The sequence below is a fragment of the Aquarana catesbeiana genome, linkage group LG04 (genome assembly GCF_042186555.1).
Source record: "Aquarana catesbeiana isolate 2022-GZ linkage group LG04, ASM4218655v1, whole genome shotgun sequence".
Taxonomy (NCBI): domain Eukaryota; kingdom Metazoa; phylum Chordata; class Amphibia; order Anura; family Ranidae; genus Aquarana; species Aquarana catesbeiana.
Genome location: NC_133327.1, coordinates 180,454,042 through 180,477,127, shown reverse-complemented (window position 1 = coordinate 180,477,127; position 23,086 = coordinate 180,454,042). Strand labels below are relative to the sequence as shown.

The 23,086-nt window shown below is 41.0% G+C and overlaps 1 protein-coding gene across 1 annotated transcript in view; it reads right to left on the bottom strand.

The window, feature by feature from the left end:
- Positions 1-9,007: 9,007 nt before the first annotated feature.
- XRN1 (5'-3' exoribonuclease 1) overlaps positions 9,008-23,086 on the bottom strand; it is a gene marked incomplete in the record, with an annotated part of 157,849 nt that continues 143,770 nt past the window's right edge. Inside the window, 2 exon segments of the mRNA XM_073625962.1 lie at positions 9,008-12,626; positions 16,429-16,553. Of these exon segments, the coding sequence (XP_073482063.1) occupies positions 12,336-12,626; positions 16,429-16,553 (416 nt within the window).

Sequence of the window (23,086 nt, the reverse complement as noted above, 5' to 3'; positions counted from 1 at the left end):
TGTTCAATGGCAGCCCATTTAAAATAATGGGTGTCCTTAATGGAAAGCATGTTAATAATGCTACTCATTGTAGCAGAGAAGTGTGAATACAACCTCAAATTATGGGTCTGCTGCATCGGGTGCAGCCTTGGAGCTGCAGCGAACATTCCTGTAGGTGTGCCACCTCAAACCTGGAGTCCCCGGGAGATAAAATAAAAAAAAAAAAAGTTAATTCAGCCCTCTAGACCAGGGGTAGGCAACCTTTGAGAGGTGGAGATCTACCGGAGCAACATGGAAGCGAGCAAAAGGTCACCAAGCTGCAGCTCCCCATTTTATTACTTTTTTTTTTAAATTAACTAGCAAGGCCCCAATAAAAAGGATGGCATGAAGAACACTTATAAAAAATATAATAAAACAGATGTCACTATAAAAAAAAGTGTATATTCTTACCCATTTTCAGCCTGCCTCGTTCCAGTCATGTGATCTTACCTGTGTCAACCAACAGCGGCTGCAGGGGAGAAAGTGCAGAGTGATGGCTGATAAAGCCTGGAGCGGTGATGTCACCCATAGGTTCCCATGTCACAACTGTTGTTGGTGCTTCCTCCTCTCCCCTGCATACGCTGCTGGATGACACAGGTGTGACCAGATTGCTGAATAACCAATTTTTAGGCTGCTCCATAGGTGTTGGGGGTAAGGGGGTTGAAGGCAGTTTTTAAGGCTAGTGCATGCTGGAATTTTACTTTCAAACTACCCTCTCTATTGGTGGCTTGTAACAGTGTTAAAGCGGAGCTACACCCAAAAGGGGAAGCTCTGTTGGTTTGTACCCTCCCCCACTTCGACTGACACATTTGGCACTTTTTTGGGGGAGAGGATACCTGGTTTTGACAGGTACACACTCCCACTTCTGGCTCAGATTGCCACAGCGATCTAAGCTGGACGTTTGCCCTCCCCCCTAGTCTTCTGGGACACATCATAGGTCCTAGAAGACTAAGGAACCATTCATAAGGCACAGTGCGCTTAACGCATGCGGACTTCCGGTTTCCCTTAATAGAGATGACGGCGCCTGCACCTGAAGCCAATTGAAGACTCGGTTTGGGTGAGGACATCGCTGGATTCTTGGACAGGTAAGTGTCCTTACATTAAAAGTTAGCAGCTACAGTATTTATTTTTTGGGGGAACCTGGAGCTCCTCTTTAATTAACCCTTTCATGCTGCAGCGCTATAAATGGAAAATGGAATAGCGCTTTTTTGCGCTATAAATGGAAAAAGACCAAAAATTTTGAAAAAAGTTATATTTTCTACTTTTTGTTATAAAAAAAAATCCAATAAACTCAATTTTAGTCAGACATTTAAGCCAAAATGTATTCGGCCACATGTCTTTGGTAAAAAAAAAATGTCAATAAGAGTATATTTATTGGTTTGCGCAAAAGTTATAGCGTCTACAAACTAGGGTACATTTTCTGGAATTTACACAGCTTTTAGTTTATTACTGTCTATGTCATTTATTGAGGTACTAAAATGGCAGGGCAGTACAAACCCCCCCCCCCCAAATGACCCCATTTTGGAAAGTAGACACCCCAAGGAAATTGCTGAGAGGCATGTTGAGCTCATTAAATATGGGCATGGGCATATGTGGAATTACACCCCAAAATACATTCTGCTGCTTCTCCTGAGTACGGGGATACCACATGTGTGGGACTTTTTGGGAGCCTAGCCGCGTACGGGGCCCCGAAAACCAAGCACCGCCTTCAGTATTTGTAAGGGCATACATTTTTGATTTCACTCCTCACTACCTATAACAGTTTTGAAGGCCATAAAATGCCAAGATGGCACAACCCCCCCCCCCTCCCCCCCAAATGACCCCATTTTGGAAAGTAGACACCCCAAGCTATTTGCTGAGAGGCATGTTGAGTCCATGGAATATTTTATATTTTGTATTTTATATAAGTTGCAGGATAATGACCATCTTTTTTTTGCACAAAGTTGTCACTAAATGATATATTGCTCAAACATGCCATGGGCATAGGTGGAATTACACCCCAAAATATATTCTGCTGCTTCTCCTGAGTACGGGGATACCACATGTGTGGGACTTTTCGGGAGCCTAGCTGCATACGGGGCCCCGAAATCCAATCACCACCTTCAGGATTTCTAAGGGTGTAAATTTTTGATTTCACTCCTCACTACCTATAACAGTTTTGAAGGCCATAAAATGCCAAGATGGCACAACCCCCCCCCCCCCCCCAAATGACCCCATTTTGGAAAGTAGACACCCCAAGCTATTTGCTGAGAGGATGTTGAGTCCATGGAATATTTTATATTTTGTATTTTATATAAGTTGCAGGAAAATGACAAACTTTTTTTTGCACAAAGTTGTCACTAAATGATATATTGCTCAAACATGCCATGGGCATAGGTGGAATTACACCCCAAAATATATTCTGCTGCTTCTCCTGAGTACGGGGATACCACATGTGTGGGACTTTTCGGGAGCCTAGCTGCATACGGGGCCCCGAAATCCAATCACCACCTTCAGGATTTCTAAGGGTGTAAATTTTTGATTTCACTCCTCACTACCTATAACAGTTTTGAAGGCCATAAAATGCCAAGATGGCACAACCCCCCCCCCCCCCCAAATGACCCCATTTTGGAAAGTAGACACCCCAAGCTATTTGCTGAGAGGATGTTGAGTCCATGGAATATTTTATATTTTGTATTTTATATAAGTTGCAGGAAAATGACAAACTTTTTTTTGCACAAAGTTGTCACTAAATGATATATTGCTCAAACATGCCATGGGCATAGGTGGAATTACACCCCAAAATATATTCTGCTGCTTCTCCTGAGTACGGGGATACCACATGTGTGGGACTTTTTGGGAGCCTAGCTGCATACGGGGCCCCGAAATCCAATCACCACCTTCAGGATTTCTAAGGGTGTAAATTTTTGATTTCACTCCTCACTACCTATCACAGTTTCAAAGGCCATAAAATGCCAAGATGGCACAAAACCCCCCAAATGACCCCATTTTGGAAAGTAGACACCCTAATCTATTTGCTGAGAGGCGTGGTGAGTATTTTGCAGCTCTCATTTGTTTTTGAAAATGAAGAAAGACAAGAAAAATGTATTTTTTTTTCTTTTTTCAATTTTCAAAACTTTGTGACAAAAAGTGAGGTCTGAAAAATACTCACTATACCACTCAGCAAATAGCTTGGGGTGTCTACTTTCCAAAATGGGGTCATTTGGGGGGGTTTTGTGCCACCTGGGCATTCCATGGCCTCTGAAACTGTGATAGGCAATGAAGAGTGAAATCAAAATTTGACACCCTTAGAAAGCCTGAAGGCAGTGCTTGGTTTTCGGGGTCCCATACGCGGCTAGGCTCCCAAAAAGTCTCACACATGTGGTATCCCCGTACTCAGGAGAAGCAACAGAACATATTTTGGGGTGTAATTTCACATATTCCCATGGCATGTTTGAGCAATATATCATTTGGTGACAAATTTGTGCAAAAAAAAAAAAGTGTCTTTTCCCCGCAACTTGTGTCACAATATAAAATATTCCATGGACTCGACATGCCTCTCAGCAAATATCTTGGGGTGTCTACTTTCCAAAATGGGGTCATTTGGGGGGGGGGGTTGAACTGTCTTGGCATTTTATGTACAACATTTAGAAGCTTATGTCACACATCACCTACTCTTCTAACCACTTGAAGACAAAGCCCTTTCTGACACTTTTTGTTTACATGAAAAAATATTTTTTTTTTTGCAAGAAAATTACTTTGAATCCCCAAACATTATATATATTTTTTAAAGCAAATGCCCTACAGATTAAAATGGTGGGTGTTTCATTTTTTTTTTCACACTGTATCTGCGCATCGATTTTTGAAACGCATTTTTTTTTGGAAAAAAAACCCCACACTTTTTTAAATTTTAATGTACTAAAACACACTATATTGCCCAAATGTTTGATGCCGAGTACATGGATACCAAACACGACATGCTTTAAAATTGCGCACAAATGAGCAGTGGCGACAAACTAAATACATTTTTAAAAGCCTTTACAGGTTACCACTTTAGATTTACAGAGGAGGTCTACTGCTAAAATTACTGCCCTCGATCTGACCTTCGCGGTGATACCTCACATGCATTGTGCAATTGCTGTTTACATTTGACGCCATACCGAAGCTTGCATTCGCCTTTGCGCGAGAGCAGGGGGGGACAGGGGTGCTTTTTTTTTTTTTGCTGTTTTATCTTAATTTTTAAACTGTTCCTTTCATTTTTTTTTTTAATCATTTTTATTGTTATCTCAGGGAATGTAAATATCCCCTATGATAGCACTAGGTAGTGACAGGTACTCTTTTTTGAAAAAATTAGGGTCTATTAGACCCTAGATCTCTCCTCTGCCCTCAAAGCATCTGACCACACCAAGATCGGTGTGATAAAATGCTTCCCCAATTTCCCAATGGCGCTGTTTACATCCGGCGAAATCCAAGTCATAAAATGCTCGTAGTTTCCGGTTTCTTAGGCCATAGAGATGTTTGGAACCATTCTGGTCTCTGATCAGCTCTGATCTGCATGGGGGCAGCCACCCGCAAAAGGTAGGAGCAAATCGCTCCTCCGCCCCTGCTGCCCCCATGCTTCAGCATATATGCTCTTTTTTTTTTTAACTGTGGTGGTGAAATCACCTCCGACAGCGCTGGAGTCACGGCTTTATGTATAGTGGGAGCAAACGCTGTTGCTGTCAAGATAAATAAATCCGCTCTGCAGCTGAATGGCGTACCTGAAAACAAAAAAATGGTTAACAATAAAACACAGTAAACAGTAAAGTATAAAAAAATTGCATACCTATAAAGCAAACATGATAAAACATAATAACAATAAAACATTGCAGAATAGAATACAGTAAAAAAAGAGCAGAACAATAGAGAGAGAACAATAAAACGACAAACTATTTCTTTTTTTTTTTTTTATATATATATATATATATATATATATTTTTTTTTGTAACTAACTTTTGTAACTATAACCGGTTCCAGGTTCGGGTCTCTCAAAATGCGATGCCATCTTGGGAGACCCTGTGAAAGTGTGTCCTAGTCTGTGCAGTGCTGTACCCTACGCTAATACTCAACTAGTGTATGGTAGCGTTCAAAACATTCACCAATGCAAAGACCAGGATTGTCAGGACAGGAGGGACAATGATAGTGGGTGCCACGCCTATATCCGCACTTGCTGCAGACACATCTTTTTTGGGGGGCTCGTTGGGTAGGGGTACTCGGGAGGACATAAAGAAAATGCCTCTCATGCAGCCGGCTTACTGCATTTGGTTGGGGATGTGAGGTGGAGCACCGTCTGGAAACAGAAGGGCTCTGAGATCTATTCCTGGAATTTAAGGAAGGATCCAGTCCGTCCTGAAGCTCTGTATAGCACATGAGCGTTCAGCAAAGCCAACTGAAATAAATAAACAGACACTTTCTTTAACCAGCGTCTGGCCTTACAGGCAATTAGATACGGCATAAAACAACTGGTCGTTGAGGTCCACCCCTCCCATATTTTGGTTATATTCGTGGACAGAGAGGGGTTTCTCCACAACACCAGTCGCCGTAGTAATCTGGACCATCATGTCTGCATGAAGGGAGGTAAGAACGAAAACATTCTTATTATCCCTCCACTTCATAGTGAGCAAATTATTACACTTGAAGCAGGCTCTCTCCCCCAGCCTAAGACGGGAATCTACAAGCTGCTGGGGAAAGCCCCGGCGATTAGGTCACACGGTGCCACATGCTCCAATCTGCTGATCAGACAAGTGACTAAAAAGTGGCACGTTCATGTAATAATTGTCCACATATAAGCGGTACCACTTTCCGAATAAGGGTGACACCAAGTCCCACACAATCTTGCCAGCGCTTCCTATGTAGTCAGGGCAGTTTGTCGGCTCTACGTGGCTATCTTTTCCCTCGTAAACCATAAAACTACATGTATAGCCTGTGGCCCTGTGAGAGAGCTTATACAACTTGATCCCGTATCTGGCACGCTTGCTGGGAAGGTACTGTTTGAATGACAAGCGGCCAGAAAACTTAATCAGGGACCCATCAACGCAGACAACTTGATGGGGAGTAAACAAGTCTGCAAAACGTTGGTTGAAGTGGTTTATGAGGGGCCGAATTTTGTAGAGCCGATCGTATCCAGGGTCTCCACGAGGACGACAGAGTTCATTTTCATTGAATTGCATGAACTGCAAGATCTGCTCGTATTGTGCCCTGGTCATGGAGGCAGAGAACAAGGGCATATGGTGAATTGGGTCAGTGGACCAATATGACTGCAACTCACTTGTTTTAGTTATGCCCATGTTGAGGGAAAGGCCCACAAAGAGCTTAAATTCGGAAACCGTAATTGGTCTCCAATCTCTGGCAAGGGAGGACTGGGGAATAGTGGCGATGTGTTGGCCAGCGTACAAATTGCTTTGGTCCACAATAGATCTATAGAGATTTTCGGTAAAAAACAGCGAATAAAAATCAAGTGACATAAAATCAACTGTTTCCACCTGAATGCCGGGTCGGACAGTGAATGGAAGAAGTACGGGTGCTGCAGAAGTGGTGGGTTCCCAATTAGGATTGGCGAATGCAGCAGGAAGGGCACTATGGGCACGACGGGCCTGTGTTCATCTTCTTGGTGGCAGCGGGACACTACTTGTGCTTGCCACCTCACCAGCTTGAACTGCACTTATGGGACACGCCACGTGATACCTTCGATTTGCTATTTTGGGCTCTAAATTTAGTGGTACACTAGTGAGACTCACAGGTAAAAAAGCTCCTGTTAGCGACTATCAAAACGCTACCAAAAAAACTGTTAGCGATCGCAGGGATCAGGCCTGACTCTGCGAACGCTGCAGTTATGTGTGTTTAGTGTTTTGTAAGTGACAGTGATCGATCGATACTGCACTTGGGTGGGCTGGGCTGGGCGGAGGGGCTAAACGCAGGTGTTAGCAGGTATCTGGGCTGATCCCGCTAACACTGCGTTTTTGGGAACCCTAAACTGCTGGGGACGCTAGTATAGATCTGATCGGATCAGATATTGATCCGTTCAGATACTATACCACTAAGGGAGGTGTATGCTGCGTGCGTGGGTGTTAGCGGTACTGGCGCTAACCTGACACTGCCTGGGGCGACGCAGACCCTATCTGACCCTAAAACTTAACTTATATCACTGCTGGGCGATCAGGGGGTTAAACCTTTATTCGGTAATAAATGGTGGGTGCCCTGAAACTATAAAAAAACAAACTAACTAACCATCGTCACCCGCAACAGTTATACAGTGATCACTGGTGAAAGGGTTAACTAGGGGGCAATCAGGGGGTTAAAACCTTTACTAGGTAGTCTATGGTGGTCCCTGATGCTATAAAACACTGACGGCGAACCTAAATGCTTACCTAAAGGGGCCTAACCCGAACTGCCCTACCACTTATAACTGTCACAAATGACACCAATGCAATAATCAGAAAAAAAAAAAACCTGCTATTTGTGTCACTGTGACAGGGGGTGCAGGGGGGTGATCGGGGGTGACTGAGGGGTGAAATGTGTGCCTAGAGTGTTATACTGTAAGTGTAGTGTTGGTGCACTTACTTGGATGTCTTCTCTCCTCGGCGCCGGAACGAAAAGACCGACATGAGGAGAGATGACATCACTTTCTCTGCCGCTGTTTACATTACAGAGGCAGAGGAAGATTGTCATTCGTTGGGAGCGATCACGAATGAGTGGCCAATACTCCTTGGCTTATCCTTCACCTAAACTGAAGGATAAGAGCTAGGATGATATGCATTTCTCATGGCGCAATGTTTATTGTTGGTAACTACTTATGCAAGCTCACAATGCCTTAGTTGGACCAATTCTGTATAGTACATGTTAAGTAATGATGTGTCATGGATATATGCTTAATTTGCAGATCTAATATTTGGACTGAATACAGTCATGTTGTACTGACTTGATACCTTTAATAAAATGTTTTTCCGTAAAAAAAACAAAAACAAACCTAAGGCAGTTAGACAAAATATGGTTTTTCAGTGAGGGAACCCCATATTTCTATCAGTGTGGGTAAAACGTAAATCCAGTCCAATCCTTTGCTCCTGTAGCATTAAAACAGTGTTTATTATTCCCTGTGACATCACCAGGCTTGTAATATTCTTTCAGGTATATCTGCTTGGAGGAGGGATAAACAGGAGGTCTCAAGTCAGTTCATATTGTTGTAGGCATGCCCCGTAAACCTACCGTATATCTCCCCAGAAGTCCTTTAAAACCATTAATATTCAAACTCTATATTGTGTGCTCCGTCCAAAGACTTAAGCTGGCAATAGATGATTCAAATATCAGCTGGTTCAGTAGAGACTGGCCAAGATTCGAACCTTCTATGGGCAGGCTGATTGTACCCAGGTCGATCCATCGATCGACTTGGGTACACCCAGCATGTCCGATTATTACATGCGATTATTGCCAGCAGCTATATCAATATGTTCTCCTGGCAGGGAGAGCACCCTGCACCCCCCGGTTCAGAGAACACAATAGCTCAGCGGGAGATACTCTCCTCCCCCCCCCCCCCCTCCATTAACTGTGACTGTGTTAATGGGGGAAATCAAGCGATTTTCTTTCCTGCAACCATGCATCATCTATATGGACTGCCTTAGGGTGACTGTAAACAATGAGGGGTTACAGAGATATTTTAGTGTAGCAGAGGCACGGTTTTGTCAGCCCGCAATACGGTAGGAAAATATAAATTGTATCAATTTTTTTTTATATATAAAATCCAATTTGAGCAAAGACAGCTGTGTCCAGAGCAGAGATCCTTTACAAAGGTTTTTTGGAGGCAGATTGACATAAGTGTTCTGACTGCTTTATGGCATTGACTTCAAAACAATATAGGCGGAGATTCGTTTTAGACTCCAGTTTTCATGAACAACCAAAGCGTGCCAGACTACATACTGTCTGAAGGAAATTTAAAAAAAAAATGTTTTAATGGCTCAGATCACATGTGACAAGTAACTGTTTTGTCATCATACCATTTATTGATGTTCTATTATTGACCACTGCCCAGGTGACTCATATATATAAAAATATAAATCAAGGCAAAACTTAACATTGCATATACTTTTAATTTAGTTGATGTATAAATTTGCAATCAACATTTTATTTAAAATAAAATTAAAAAAAAAAAAATGTCCATTGTGCAGCACAGCTCCATGCCATGAATCTTGAACTGCACTGCACTGTATATAAAACACACAGATAACAGCACATGCCACTATGAAACACCCTCACTCTGTACTGTAAATACAGTGAGACACATTTTTAAAAGCTTTTAAACTAGGAAAATGAGGACATAAAAATCTTCCCTTTTCATAATAAAATACTGTTCTCTATAAGATCCAATGAAAAATTCCAGTACTTAAAATATAAACAGGGAAAAATAAAAACATTTTGCAAAATTTGAGAAATATGTGGGTACACAGTAAATATGAGAACATGAATAAACCTATTGGTGAAGGATATTGGGTGGCATGTTGTATCTAGAAAATGAATATACAGAAGAAAAACAAATTGGCCTTACAGCATTGTACAGAGAAGAGTGATGTAAAAAGGAACACATTAGCAACCAAAGTTATGAGCAGTCAGGGTTATGACAGGAGAATAATGATTGGCTGCAATGAGGTACTACTTATTTCTCTGTGCACTATGAAAAGCCCATAGTAGAAAATGGTCCTTTTGGCAATACATGACAATTATAAGCAAATTCATAACAATTATACCCTTATACAGCAGCACTGACTGGGTCATGATGCACAATAGCAGATGACAGAATAAACAATGGCGAGTTATAAACAAAGTGGAAAACTGAAATATAGAAACTATCTGGCAGCTTCCTTAGGTTACCAGACGGATTGGTTTGCTAATGGTTACCAAATACTGTACATCAAAATCCGCAGTATTTTCAAAATAAGAATTTTTGGAAAGGAAGGAAATAATTCATCTAATTGTGTTTGTAAACTAACAAAAAAAACCCCATGTTAACATAAAAAGATTTCAAACAGTAGGATGTTTTTGAAAACAAAAGAATGCTCAGTGCGTCTTCCTAAAACCATCAGAGGTACAAAGTAAAATAGCTATAGTACATCTGCACCTTTTTGTTTGGTGTGGGTAAAGGGCAGGGAAGGACTGGCCAACCCATTTTTAACAGGTCCCTAAACACCTTAAAAAAAAACAAAAAAAACTCTGAGCACAGTGCAAACCCTTTCACCCCCAGGCACCGGTAAAACCACCCCGTGTTGAGCGAGTGAATAACACCACAGAATTTGGCACACAGTAATACAAATGTCAGCTAAATCAGCAATGACTGCTAGAGTGATAATATGGACAGGCACAGATAGATCTCCCACCAGCTGCTGTTTTCTACCAGACATTTGTTTCTGTATGGCCATCCTAAGAAAAGCTCATGATAGGGAGACTCTTAAAGGGTATTTCCACTTTTGTTGTCAAATTTTAAGAAACTCAACACATGTTTGTTATGTGTTTCCATTCACACAGCATGCCAATTTTTTAAATATTTCTTATCTTTTAGATGTTTCTCAAGACAAGGTGTCATGGCTGACTATATGTTTGTTTTGTTTTTTTGAACAATGTTAGGCTGGCCATACATTATACAATGTTCTTATTCAATTTCCTTTAGATTTACCCTCAACTATGTAGTGCAAGGGCCTGCCTAAATGAATACAAATAGACAGTGTTTAAGTTTGACCTTAAATTATATGGTTTTGGTCAATCTAAAGGAAAATTGTACAGAAAAATTGTATTATGTATGGCCAGCCTTAAGCCTAGTACACACTAGTAGTTTTTTTTTGTTCAACCCAGCAGGGCTGAAAGCGAAAAAAAAAACCTAACAGCTCAGGAGGAGCCGTTGTACTAACTATCCAATGTTAGTACAGTGATCTCCCTTGCTGTTCTATTGTTTACTGCCCCCCGCCAGAACACTCCAGTCAGCACTCTCAGAGCACTGCTCGGGAGCCAAATCGGCAGACCTTTTTTTTATCATGCCCCTTCAACGGAAGCCAGCCGAACGGACAACTTCAGTCGGATCAACTGCAGTACACACGGGCCGAAAGCCACCCAACATTTGGCCCGTGTGTACTAGGCTTTAGAATAAATCTGTTCCATATCTGTTGGATTAACATACAATGCAAGAATGCCAGCCCCTAAACCTCTAAAAACCCTTTGTATAGATAGACATTGTTCCAATCGAATTACAATTGATAATGAAGATCTGCCTGCACAGTACAGACAGGGTTATTTATTACAAACACAGATGCACAGCCCTCTCATAAATGTAAAATGTTCCTATAAAAAGGTAATCTGCAACGTTTAATTTTTTTTTAAGCTATGCTATGTGAATGGAAACATTCAAATATAAAGTACGTTATCCCAAACTGACTGCAAAAAATAGGAAACACACTTTAACACCTTGGCGCCGCAAATAAATATGCGGCCTCTCGGCGGCTGGGCCTTGGTGCCGAGCGGCCATATATTTGTGTGCAATAGCACCTAAAGAGCTGTGCAGAGAGTACGCGCCCTGCGCGCTCCTGACACAGTGACCAGCGGCTTAAGGAAAGCTCCTGATCATGTGACCGCTGTGACAGCCAATCACAGCAGTCACAAGCCCCACCCCACCATTCCAAACCCCTAAAGGACCAGTGAGAGCTGGCGCCAAGGGGTTAAGTGCCAGGGAGGAGAATTGTCTGCCCTATATTGCCCATAGGCAGTGCAACCATTTTCCTTTTTGAAGAACTGCTTAAATAAGTTGACGGAGTTAGGAAACAATTTTATACAAACCTCACACTGATATCAATGTGCAGACTTTATAAATCTTCACAAATCCAGGCTGATAACAGAATTATCGGTATGATAGCAATAACTTGATCTGGGCATAAAATATTAAAAAAGGAGCTGTGTGTGATGTTCCCTAATTCTTTGCAACCAATTGAAAATTGCATGTATTTGATCATCCTGGTTAAAACGAATTTTCTGCTATGGCTTAATACACTTGTTTGCTCTGTGCAATGATTATGTAATATCTGGCCTTCGGCAACACAGCTACTACTTAAGTAAGCTGGAATGCTTAAGATGTTCTAATCATGGTGACAGGAAATTAAAATATATTTTAATTTAAACAAGAGGCATAAAGTGTACTAGTGTATTATTCTGTAAAATAGAAAATAAAAATAAGCTGATTTAAAACAATAGACAGCAGCTCACACTGTGTGTACACAGCAATGTTAAGGCGATATTACAGATGATGGAAATAGACTTGATAACAGTCTGCCTTATTCTGAAGCTTTTGGAACGCTAAAGTTCACGGCTAATTTCCGAGATTTTCTCCTGCTGCCTGATCCTGGGGTGGGCTTAGCTTGAGGAGTTGAAGAGCCAGGTGGAGCAGACTTGTCCTTCGTTGGAGGGGTTTGTGGAGACATCACAGGAACATGAGGCCTGTGTGAGGGAAGATGACTAGCCACATCGGGAATCAGTCTCTGCTCGGTACTTGAATGACCTTGTGAAGAACATGAGGTCTCTCGGACTTCAGCGCTCCTATTAACAGCTACTCTTTGTTTGGTTACCTTGACAAAAAGACACAATATTTCATAAGTACACTCAATAGGGCCAAGTCACTAAGATGCACAAGTCATAACTGCCCTCATTAATTCACCCTACAGTCATTTTTACGTGAAAATGTTGAAATCATAAACACCTTGGGGTGAAATTTGTGTTATTCCATATGAAATAGATAACTACCGCAATTCTCCATTTTTGATGAACTGCCATTTTATCTCACAAATCTACATCTCATCTCCACCACACATGACTTTTTTCTGCTCTCCTTCAAGGGAATCTCACAGAAACCTCAAAATGATCATCAGGCAGAAACTAGTGATATTTTAAGGAGTGATAATCTTTGTTAATTAACCCTATCACTTTTAAGTGTTACACCAATATTGTTTTGTAAAATACCATCATGTGGTAACATAAGGTTATCTTTTATCATGGGTTGGCCAAGTCATGTGATGAGAATCACGCAAAGTTGTATCACCGCTAAACACGAACCATTCAAGTAAATATTGCCATGCTGCAAATGAGTGGTTGTGGCACGGTGATATGGGCTTTTCAGGGCTATAGCAGGCAGTGAGGAGGCAGTAAAAAGGCACCTGACAATTCCTCACTGAAACGTGATCCACCATGGATCACTTTTCGGAGGGGAAGGCAAGGACTGCCATACTTGTTAACAAACCCTTAATGTGAAATTATTCCTTCCCAAAGATCACAATGACTCTAGAGGTAGGGTAGATATCATCTCACATGGTTGTTTGTAATAGAGGGCTGGCATTATACCAAGAGTCTGTTCTCATAGAAAATCAAAATATGTCCTGGTTGTGAACATTAAAGGCCCCTTCACACCAGCAGACTGGGTTTTTACCATGGCAGCTGGGGTGAAGAGAACAAGGCAATGTGCTAAATACAGCCCATCACACCGTTTCATTTTTAAATTTTTTTTTTTTAACTTTACTGAAATGTCACAAATTGACATTTCATTCATCTTTAGGTAATACGGCATGTTGCGATGCAGTGCCATGTGTTGTAAAAATGCAGCATGTTGTACATTATTTTTAGCATACTGAACCGAACACATAGAACACAAGACAAATTAAATTAACTATGTGTTGGGCTGCACTAATGCATAGTGGTATGAATGAGTCCTTTTACAATGCAGAATATACAGATACAGAGGTCAGTGATGGCTTGTTTTAAAGATTTAACATTTGTTCAGAATATGTAAATACTTGACACAGATTCACAATAAGCCCAGAGAAGTTCTCAGTAGGTGGTAGAAAACCATGCATACCCATTTGTACACAGCCCTACTTGCAAATTAATTTTGATAATGACTTTTCCCTATTAGATTGCCAACAACGGGGCACGAGTAGTAGCAATTGATTAATGTTGTAATGTTGTCATTTAGCTTTTTTCCCAAGGTTTACATTGATGCATGCTGAAATCACTGTCATTATCAGCATCTACTTCATTCACTACTGGGAAATGGTTAAAGTGGTTGTAAGTAGTGTTGTATAAAGAACATTCCTCTATTGTGTGTACTGTTTCCTCTTTGACCTCTTCTCTCTTTGCTATCAGCATCACTCACTACTAATACAGTATCTCACAAAAATGAGTACACCCCTCACATTTTTGTAAATATTTTATATCTTTTCATGTGACAACACTAAAGAAATGACACTTTGCTACAATGTTAAGTAGTGAGTGTACAGCTTGTATAACAGTGTAAACTTGCTGTTCCCTCAAAATAACTCAACTCACAGCCATTAATGTCTAAACCACTGGCATCAAAAGTGAGTACATGCCTAAGTGAAAATGTCCAAATTGACCCAAAGGGTCAATATTTTGTGTGGCCACCATTATTTTCCAGCAGTCTTAACCCTCTTGGACATGGAATTCACCAGAGCTTCACAGGTTGCCACTGGAGTCTTCTTCCACTCCTCCATGACGACATCACGGAGCTGGTGGATGTTAGAGACCTTGCGCTCCCTTCACCTTCCATTTGATGATGCCCCACAGATGCTCAATAGGGTTTAGGTCTGGAGACATGCTTGGCCAGTCCATCAACTTTACCCTCAGCTTCTTTAGCAAGGCAGTGGTTGTCTTGGAGGTGTGTTTGGGGTTGTTATCATGTTGGAATACTGCCCTGCGGCCCAGTCTCTGAAGGGAGGGGGAATCATGCTCTGCTTCAGTATGTCACAGTACATGTTAGCATTCATGGTTCCCACAATGAACTGTAGCTCCCTAGTACCGGTAGCACTCATGCAGCCCCAGACCATGACACTCCCACCACCATGCTTGACTGTAGGCAAGACACACTTGTCTTTGCACTCCTCACCTGGTTGCTGCCACACACGCTTAACACCATCTGAACCAAATAAGTTTGTCTTGGTCCCATCAGACCAGAGGACATGGTTCCAGTAATCCATGTCCTTAGTCTGCTTCTCATCAGCAAACTGTTTGCAGGCTTTCTTGTGCATCATCTTTAGAAGAGGCTTCCTTCTGGGACGGCAGCCATGCAGACCAATTTGATGCAGTGTGTGGCATATGGTCTGAGCACTGACAGGCTGACCCCCGACGCCTGCAACCTCTGCAGCAATGCTGGCAGCACTCATACGTCTATTTCCCAAAGACAACCTCTGGATATGACGCTGAGCACGTGCACTCAACTTCTTTGGTCGACCATGGCGAGGCCTGTTCTGAGTGGAACCTGTCCTGGTAAACCGCTGTATGGTCTTGGCCACCATGCTGCAGCTCAGTTTCAGGGTCTTGGCAATCTTCTTATAGCCTAGGCCATCTTTATGTAGAGCAACAATTTTTTTTTCAGATCCTCAGAGTTCTTTGCCATGAGGTGCCATGTTGAACTTCCAGTGACCAGTATGAGAGAGTGAGAGCGATAACACCAAATTTAAAACACCTGCCCCCCATTCACACCTGAGATCTTGTAACACTAACGAGTCACATGACACCGGGAAGGGAAAATGGCTAATTGGGTCCAATTTGGACATTTTCACTTAGGTACTCACTTTTGTTGCCAGCGGTTTAGACATTAATGGCTGTGTGTTGAGTTGTTTTGAGGGGACAGCAAATTTACACTGTTATACAAGCTGTACACTCACTACTTTACATTGTAGCAAATTGTCATTTCTTCAGTGTTGTCACATGAAAAGATATAATAAAATATTTACAAAAATGTGAGGGGTGACTTTTGTGAGATACTGTATATTAAGCTGACACCTCAGCTCCCCTCTTCAGTACACAGCAGATGACTCATACCCTGAGCTCCATGTTTCTCTGAGCATGTAAAGATGGGGATATGTCTCTCTCCTCCAATCAGCTCTCAGATTACACTCAGCTGTGTGTATTAGTTCTATGGTGTGATGTCAGATTACTGCCCCCTGCTTTCTGCTGCTGAGATAATTACTTTGATCTGTTTACTTTGAACAGTTGTAGAGAGATGCTGCAGATAAACAGGTAAAATTTATGAAGGAGCTTTTGTTTCGTCTCTTTGTATCATCTGGAGTCTAGTCACTTCATTGAGTATATATAAGGTTTTATAACCACTTTAAATTTCTGACAAGATTCACTTTCTACCAAACTAGAATTGTCACATTATATTTTGATCATATAAATAGTAATAACTCTATTAGGTGCTAAAACCACAAAGTAGTATTATCAGTCGATCAATGACTAGTGTTACAACAACTCTATAATTTTTCACTCACCATGCCCTTAACATTACAAACATCAATCACTGGTGTGATAAAATAGTATACTTTCTTCAATCATTTGCATTTGAGCTTCTTTTCTTACCTGTAGTGGTACAAATTGGTTGTGACTCCCAGCTGGCATTTGCCCTGGATATGTTCCTTGGTAGTAGGGTTTATTAAGAAGTGGTACAGGCGGCCGCCAGGAAACGCTATTGAAGACATGTGATGCTGGAGGGATAACATTGGCAATATTAAAAAAGAATTTTGCATAATTTACACAATGCTGTAAAGTATTTGTGTTTTGTGCTTAAAATGTATCTCTACTTTTGTTGAGAAAAGCAAAGCTCTTTAGGTGAACTATGTACACTGTGGGGATTTTCAAAACTTTGTTGAAGATCCCAACCATTTTCCACTGTGAAGAAGTAACTGTTTGCTTCCAAATGCCTTTGCAGACGGATTCTAAATGGGAGGATCTGGCTCATCATAATCACCTTGTACATTTATAGTGTTTTAATGAGAAAAGTTACAGTGTGTGCAACATGCAGGTATATCAAAGTTCTTCCGGGGGGATATAGTGTGTCACAGTAGTATCCTCTGCCCCCCTTCACATCATTTCCCACAGTAATGCCCTCTGTGTCCCCCCCCTCAACAATAGTGTTCTCTGCCCCCCCTCACAGTAGTGTCCTCTGCCCCACCATGTAGCATCTTCTCACCCCCCCACCACCCATTGTAGCATCTTCTGCCACCTTCACATCCTCCTCCCCCTCACTGTAGTGTCCCCATTCCTTCATAGAGGCTGCAGGGGGAAGGAGTAGCAAAGCAGGGCTGCCCGTGGTCGACATGTAGATCGCATTTGATGGCTCTGCTTTAGCGGTATTAAACCCTTGAGTAGTATCTCACCAAACCAGAAATTCCTATTGCAGGGGGATGCAGAAAATCTGACTAGCATCTTAGTGCAGGCTTCAGAAAAAAAGCTGTGGGCTAATCAAACAAGCAGGAAATTACATTTTTGGCGGCGTCCAGTACACCAACAGTGTACAGAATGCCTCTAGGTTGCCATATTGCATTACATTTTATAGAAAACTACAGTACCTACAGACTGAAAACGAAAAGAGGAATTTTTGACTTAACTGTAAATTCCATACCATGGAGTGCAATACAGGACACAGACAACTTATTCATAAATGCCTTGAAAAAGTATTCATACTCTGAAATTTCCCACATTTTGTCATGTTCCAACCAAAAACGTAAATGTATTTTATTGGGATTTTATGTGATAGACCAACACAAAGTGGCACATAATTGTGAAGTGGAAGGAAAATGATAAATGGTTTTCAAAATTGTTTACAAATAAATATGTGAAAAGTGTGATGTGCATTTGTATTAAGCCCCCCTGAGTCAATACTTTGTAGAACCACCTTTCGCTGCAATTACAGCTGCAAGTCTTTTTTGGGGATGTCTCTACCAGCTTTGCACATCTAGAGAGTGACATTTTTGCCCATTCTTCTTTGTAAAATAGCTCAAGCTCTGTCAGATTTGATGGAGAGCGTCTGAACAGCAATTTTCAAGTCTTGCAACAGATTCTCAACTAGGTTTAGGTCTGGACTTTGACTGGGTCATTCTAACACATAAATATGCTTTGATCTAAACCATACCATTGTAGCTCTGGCTATATGTTTAGGGTCGTTGTCCTGCTGAAAGGTGAACCTCCGCCCCACTCTCAAGTCTTTTGCAGACTAACAAGTTTTCTTCTAAGATTATCCTGTATTTGACTCCACCCATCTTCCCATCAACTCTGACCATCTTCCCTGTCCCTTCTGAAGAAAAGCATCCACACAATAGAATGCTGCCACCACCATGTTTCTCGATGGGGATAGTGTGTTCAGGGTAATGTGCGGTGTTAGTTTTCGCCACACTAATGCCCTGTACACACGGTCGGACATTGATCGGACATTCCGACAACAAAATCCATGGATTTTTTTTTACGGATGTTGGCTCAAACTTGTCTTGCATACACACGGTCACACAAAGTTGTCGGAAAATCCGATCGTTCTGAACGTGGTGACGTAAAACACGTACGTCGGGTCTATAAACGGGGCAGTAGCCAATAGCTTTCGTCTCTTTATTTATTCTGAGCATGCGTTGCACTTTGTGCATTGGATTTGTGTACACACAATCGGAATTTCCGACAACGGATTTTGTTGTCGAAAAATTTTATAACCTGCTCTCAAACTTTGTGTGTCGGAAATTCCGATGGAAAATGTGTGATGGAGCCTACACACGGTCGGATTTTCCTAAAACAAGGTCCTATCACACATTTTCCGTCAGAAAATCCGACCGTGTGTACAGGGCATAAGAGTTTTGCTTTCAGGCCAAAAAGTTCAATTTCAGTCTCATCTGACCAGAACACCTTCTTACACATGTTTGCTGTGTCCCCCACATGGCTTTGCAAACGGCAAACGGGACTTCTTAAGGCTTTCTTTCAACTAGGGCTGCAACTAATGATAATTTTCATAATCAATTAGTTGCCCGATTATTGTTTCGATTATTCGGTTAATAACTTTAAAAAAAGTGTGGTGTATAAATTTAGTTAATATGTAAAGTTTAAAATAAAAGGCAATTTATTCTTAAATATCTCCTATATGCAGTGGTAAATATAAATAACCAAGTATATGCAGACCATACAAAAACAATGTCTTCCTTCAAAAAAAAAAAAATGTAATTTTAAGAACGTTCGTTCGATTTTCTTATCGTTAGTGGGGTCAAAGTGATGGGAAAATTTTGAAATAATAGAAAACTTCTTGGTCAAAGGAATTTTCAGACAGTGTATGTGGTTTTCGTTCAGAAATTACATTCTTTTTAAAACAGAATGTTAAAAGCAAGTGAAAATTTCAAACAACATTCTTTCATTCAGCGAATGTACAAAGATTTTTCGTATGAATATTCTTGTCTGAAAATTGATCCATGTGGCCAGAATAAGGCTTGGTACATACCTATGCAGTTTGCTTTTGATCAGTTTCTGCAGTACGTTTTACTGTACATTTTTGATTTTTGCGCATGTGATTTTGCTGCGATTTACGTCTTTGATTTTTTTTTTTGGCCAATTTGTTGTTGGGCAGATTAAAAAACAAAAATTGCTGCAAAAATGCACTACAGGCTTTTCTGCAGCTTCTCCATTGAAGTATATTAAACCAAATAAGCACTGTTTTGCGTTGAAAAAAGTCCTTGACCCTTTCCAAATACGCAGCGGCTGAAAAAAGCATAGATGGGAACGTGTCCCATAGGAAACCATGTTAAATGAACTGTAGTGCGTTTTGGCAAAAATCAACAAAAACACATAGATGTGAACCAGGCCTGAGACGTTTAGTAACAGCAGCATGCCTTTTTTGTATCACCTGTCATAATGAGGTTAAAAAAAAAAAAAAGCTTAGCCCTTAAAATTAGCCCTTTATAGTACAAAAAGAGTAGATAATCACTGCTATAAGGGGTTTCATTTGTTACTGTGGAACAGTGAAAGTAATATATTACTTATATCACATATATAACCATAAATACACCCAGAAGTAGGATATATGGGCATTTTACCTAGGAGTCAGACATGAAGCTATATGAAGGGTGGAAGGGAGATATACAGTTGGGATGGAAAGTATTCAGATCCCCTTAAATTTTTCACTCTTTGTTATATTGCAGCCATTTGCTAAAATCATTTAAGTTCATTTTTTTCCTCATTAATGTACACACAGCACCCCATATTGACAGAAAAACACAGAATTATTGACATTTTTGCAGATTTATTAAAAAAGAAAAACTGAAAAATCACATGGTCCTAAGTATTCAGACCCTTTGCTGTGACACTCATATATTTAACTCAGGTGCTGTCCATTTCTTCTGATCATCCTTGAGATGGTTCTACACCTTCATTTGAGTCCAGCTGTGTTTGATTATACTGACTGGACTTGATTAGGAAAGCCACACACCTGTCTATATAAGACCTTACAGCTCACAGTGCATGTCAGAGCAAATGAGAATAATGAGGTCTAAGGTACTGCCTGAAGAGCTCAGAGACAGAATTGTGGCAAGGCACAGATCTGGCCAAGGTTACAAAAAAAATTCTGCTGCACTTAAGGTTCCTAAGAGCACAGTGGCCTCCATAATCCTTAAATGGAAGATGTTTGGGACGACCAGAACCCTTCCTAGAGCTGGCCGTCCGGCCAAACTGAGCTATCCGGGGAGAAGAGCCTTGGCGAGAGAGGTAAAGAAGAACCCAAAGATCACTGTGGCTGAGCTCCAAAGATGCAGATGGGAGAAAGTTGTAGAAAGTCAACCATCACTGCAGCCCTCCACCAGTTGGAGCTTTATGGCAGAGTGGTCCGATGGAAGCCTCTCCTCAGTGCAAGACACATGAAAGCCCGCATGGAGTTTGCTAAAAAAAAAACACCTGAAGTACTCCAAGATGGTGAGAAATAAGATTCTTTGGTCAGATGAGACCAAGATAGAATTAAGGCCAAAAAGTTCTAAGTGGTATGTGTGGAGAAAACCAGGCACTGCTCATCACCTGCCCAATACAGTCCCAACAGTGAAGCATGGTGGTGGCAGCATCATGCTGTGGGGGTGTTTTTCAGCTGCAGGGACAGGACGACTGATTGCAATCGAGGGAAAGATTAACGCGGCCAAGTACAGGGATATCCTGGAGCAAAATCTTCTCCAGAGTGCTCAGGACCTCAGACTGGGCCGAAGGTTTACCTTCCAACAAGACAATGGCCCTAAGCACACAGCTAAAGTTAGGGGTACCAGAGTAAAGGGGGCTGAATACAAATGCACACTATACTTTTCAGATATTTGTAAAAAATGGTGAAAACCATTTTTAATTTTCCTTTCACTTCACAATTACATGCCACTTTGTGTTGGTCTATCAAATAAAATCCCAACAAAATACAATTATGTTTTTGGTTGTAACATGATAAAATGTGGAAAATGTCAAGCGGTATGAATACTTTTTAAAAGCACTGTAGGCTTGCACCTTCAGGTGATTGGACACTGGCAAACTTTTGAGGACATGCCCTCTTGGGGCGCCTGCCCTATAACCCTACCTTTTCTGTGACTTCACAGTTTTTTGGCAAGCAATGCAGAATAAATGTTTAGGAAGGGTGGCCAGCTTTCTGTACTGTACACCAAGATATGAAATTTACAAGTCAATATTCCTCTTATCTTAATTGTACAGTAGGGACAACTACAACTGTACAAGGCTGGAAAACAACTAGGCAACAGAACTGTGCCAACAGGCCCAACAACAATAGGGGTAAAAGCATCAGGTTCAGGGCACTGCTGCAAGAACCTTGTAGCCAAAAAGGCAGTAATAGAAAACACAACATTTCAAAGGCAGAGACCAATAGGGTTTTTCGATTGGGGTCTCATGTACCTGGAGGCTTGAATGTAGAGTGGGACATCAACTGTTATATTAATAACAGTTGATGTCCCCTCACAGAATTCACAGAGATACAAAATCCCCCTTTTTTTGTGAAACAACAGATTATGCTATATTTAATCTACTAAAGGGGGTTCCATATGTAGTTAGAAAAACTTCCAAAAACCTTTTTTACTTTATTTTGTGGATTTAGGGAATATTGTATGCTTTCCTTGTTTTTCTAGAATTTTGAAACGATACTAACTGTGTATTGTAAAGCTGATAAAGCATGGAAGCAAGCTTCCCTTTAAACAATTCCCAGGAAAGATTTTATTATAGAGTTATGGCAATATTGTAGTTGTCCTTTTTAGCCACAAGATAGCAATGTGGATAGCTTTTCAGGACCTACCATGCTTTAAGCTATGTGTCTATATTTCTGAAAACGTTATTGCATGAAGTATAGCATTATCAGCTGTGATGGATTGAAATCTATCCCTGTCTGTATCCATCAACTAATAGCAGCGCTTCTCTGCTCTGCCAGCAGCCTATTTAGAGCGTCAGCGCAGATGTGTGGACGTACCCCTGATGACGTCAGTTGTTGATGAAACGAGCGTCAGGTAGCCATGCCCACACGTTCTGAGCATGCGCAATCGCATTTTAAACGTCTGTATACAGGACTTTTTTACTTGCTAGCATTTTTTCGTTTTTAAACCTGTTTTATGCTAATTGGAGACTTGTGGAAGCTCCCAAACAGCACTGTAATCATCTACTCCAGGGATATGCAATTAGCGGACCTCCAGCTGTTGCAGAACTACAAGTCCCATGAGGCATAGCAAGACTCTGACAGCCACAAGCATGACACCCAGAGGCAGAGGCATGATGGGACTTGTAGTTTTGCAACAGCTGGAGGTCAGCTAATTGCATATCCCTGATCTACTCCAATAAAACTTTTCGATGAGACAATATTACACTATTTGGAGTATTATATCTTTTTTGCAAGATTTGCACAACCTTTGAACACATATATATATTATCCTTTGCTCTTGTATATTTTTTAGTTTTGTTTGATTTATGCAAATTTACTTACTGGCCGTACTTAACCTTTGTTTTGTCTTATGTGATTTATGGTAATGGTCACATTATATGGTCATAAATTTGCACTTTTCTGCAAGTAGTGAACAACAACTTTCTTCATATATACTTTAGCGCTGCACTTTCGTTACATATCTATTTTATACCTTATATCTGGGTCATAGTGTTCAACTGCTGCATGCTGTTTTTTACTAAGTGCGGATATTGTTTCCCTTTTTTTAATAATACTCTGTAAATGTCCCCAATAGTGTTCCCCCTTACATCA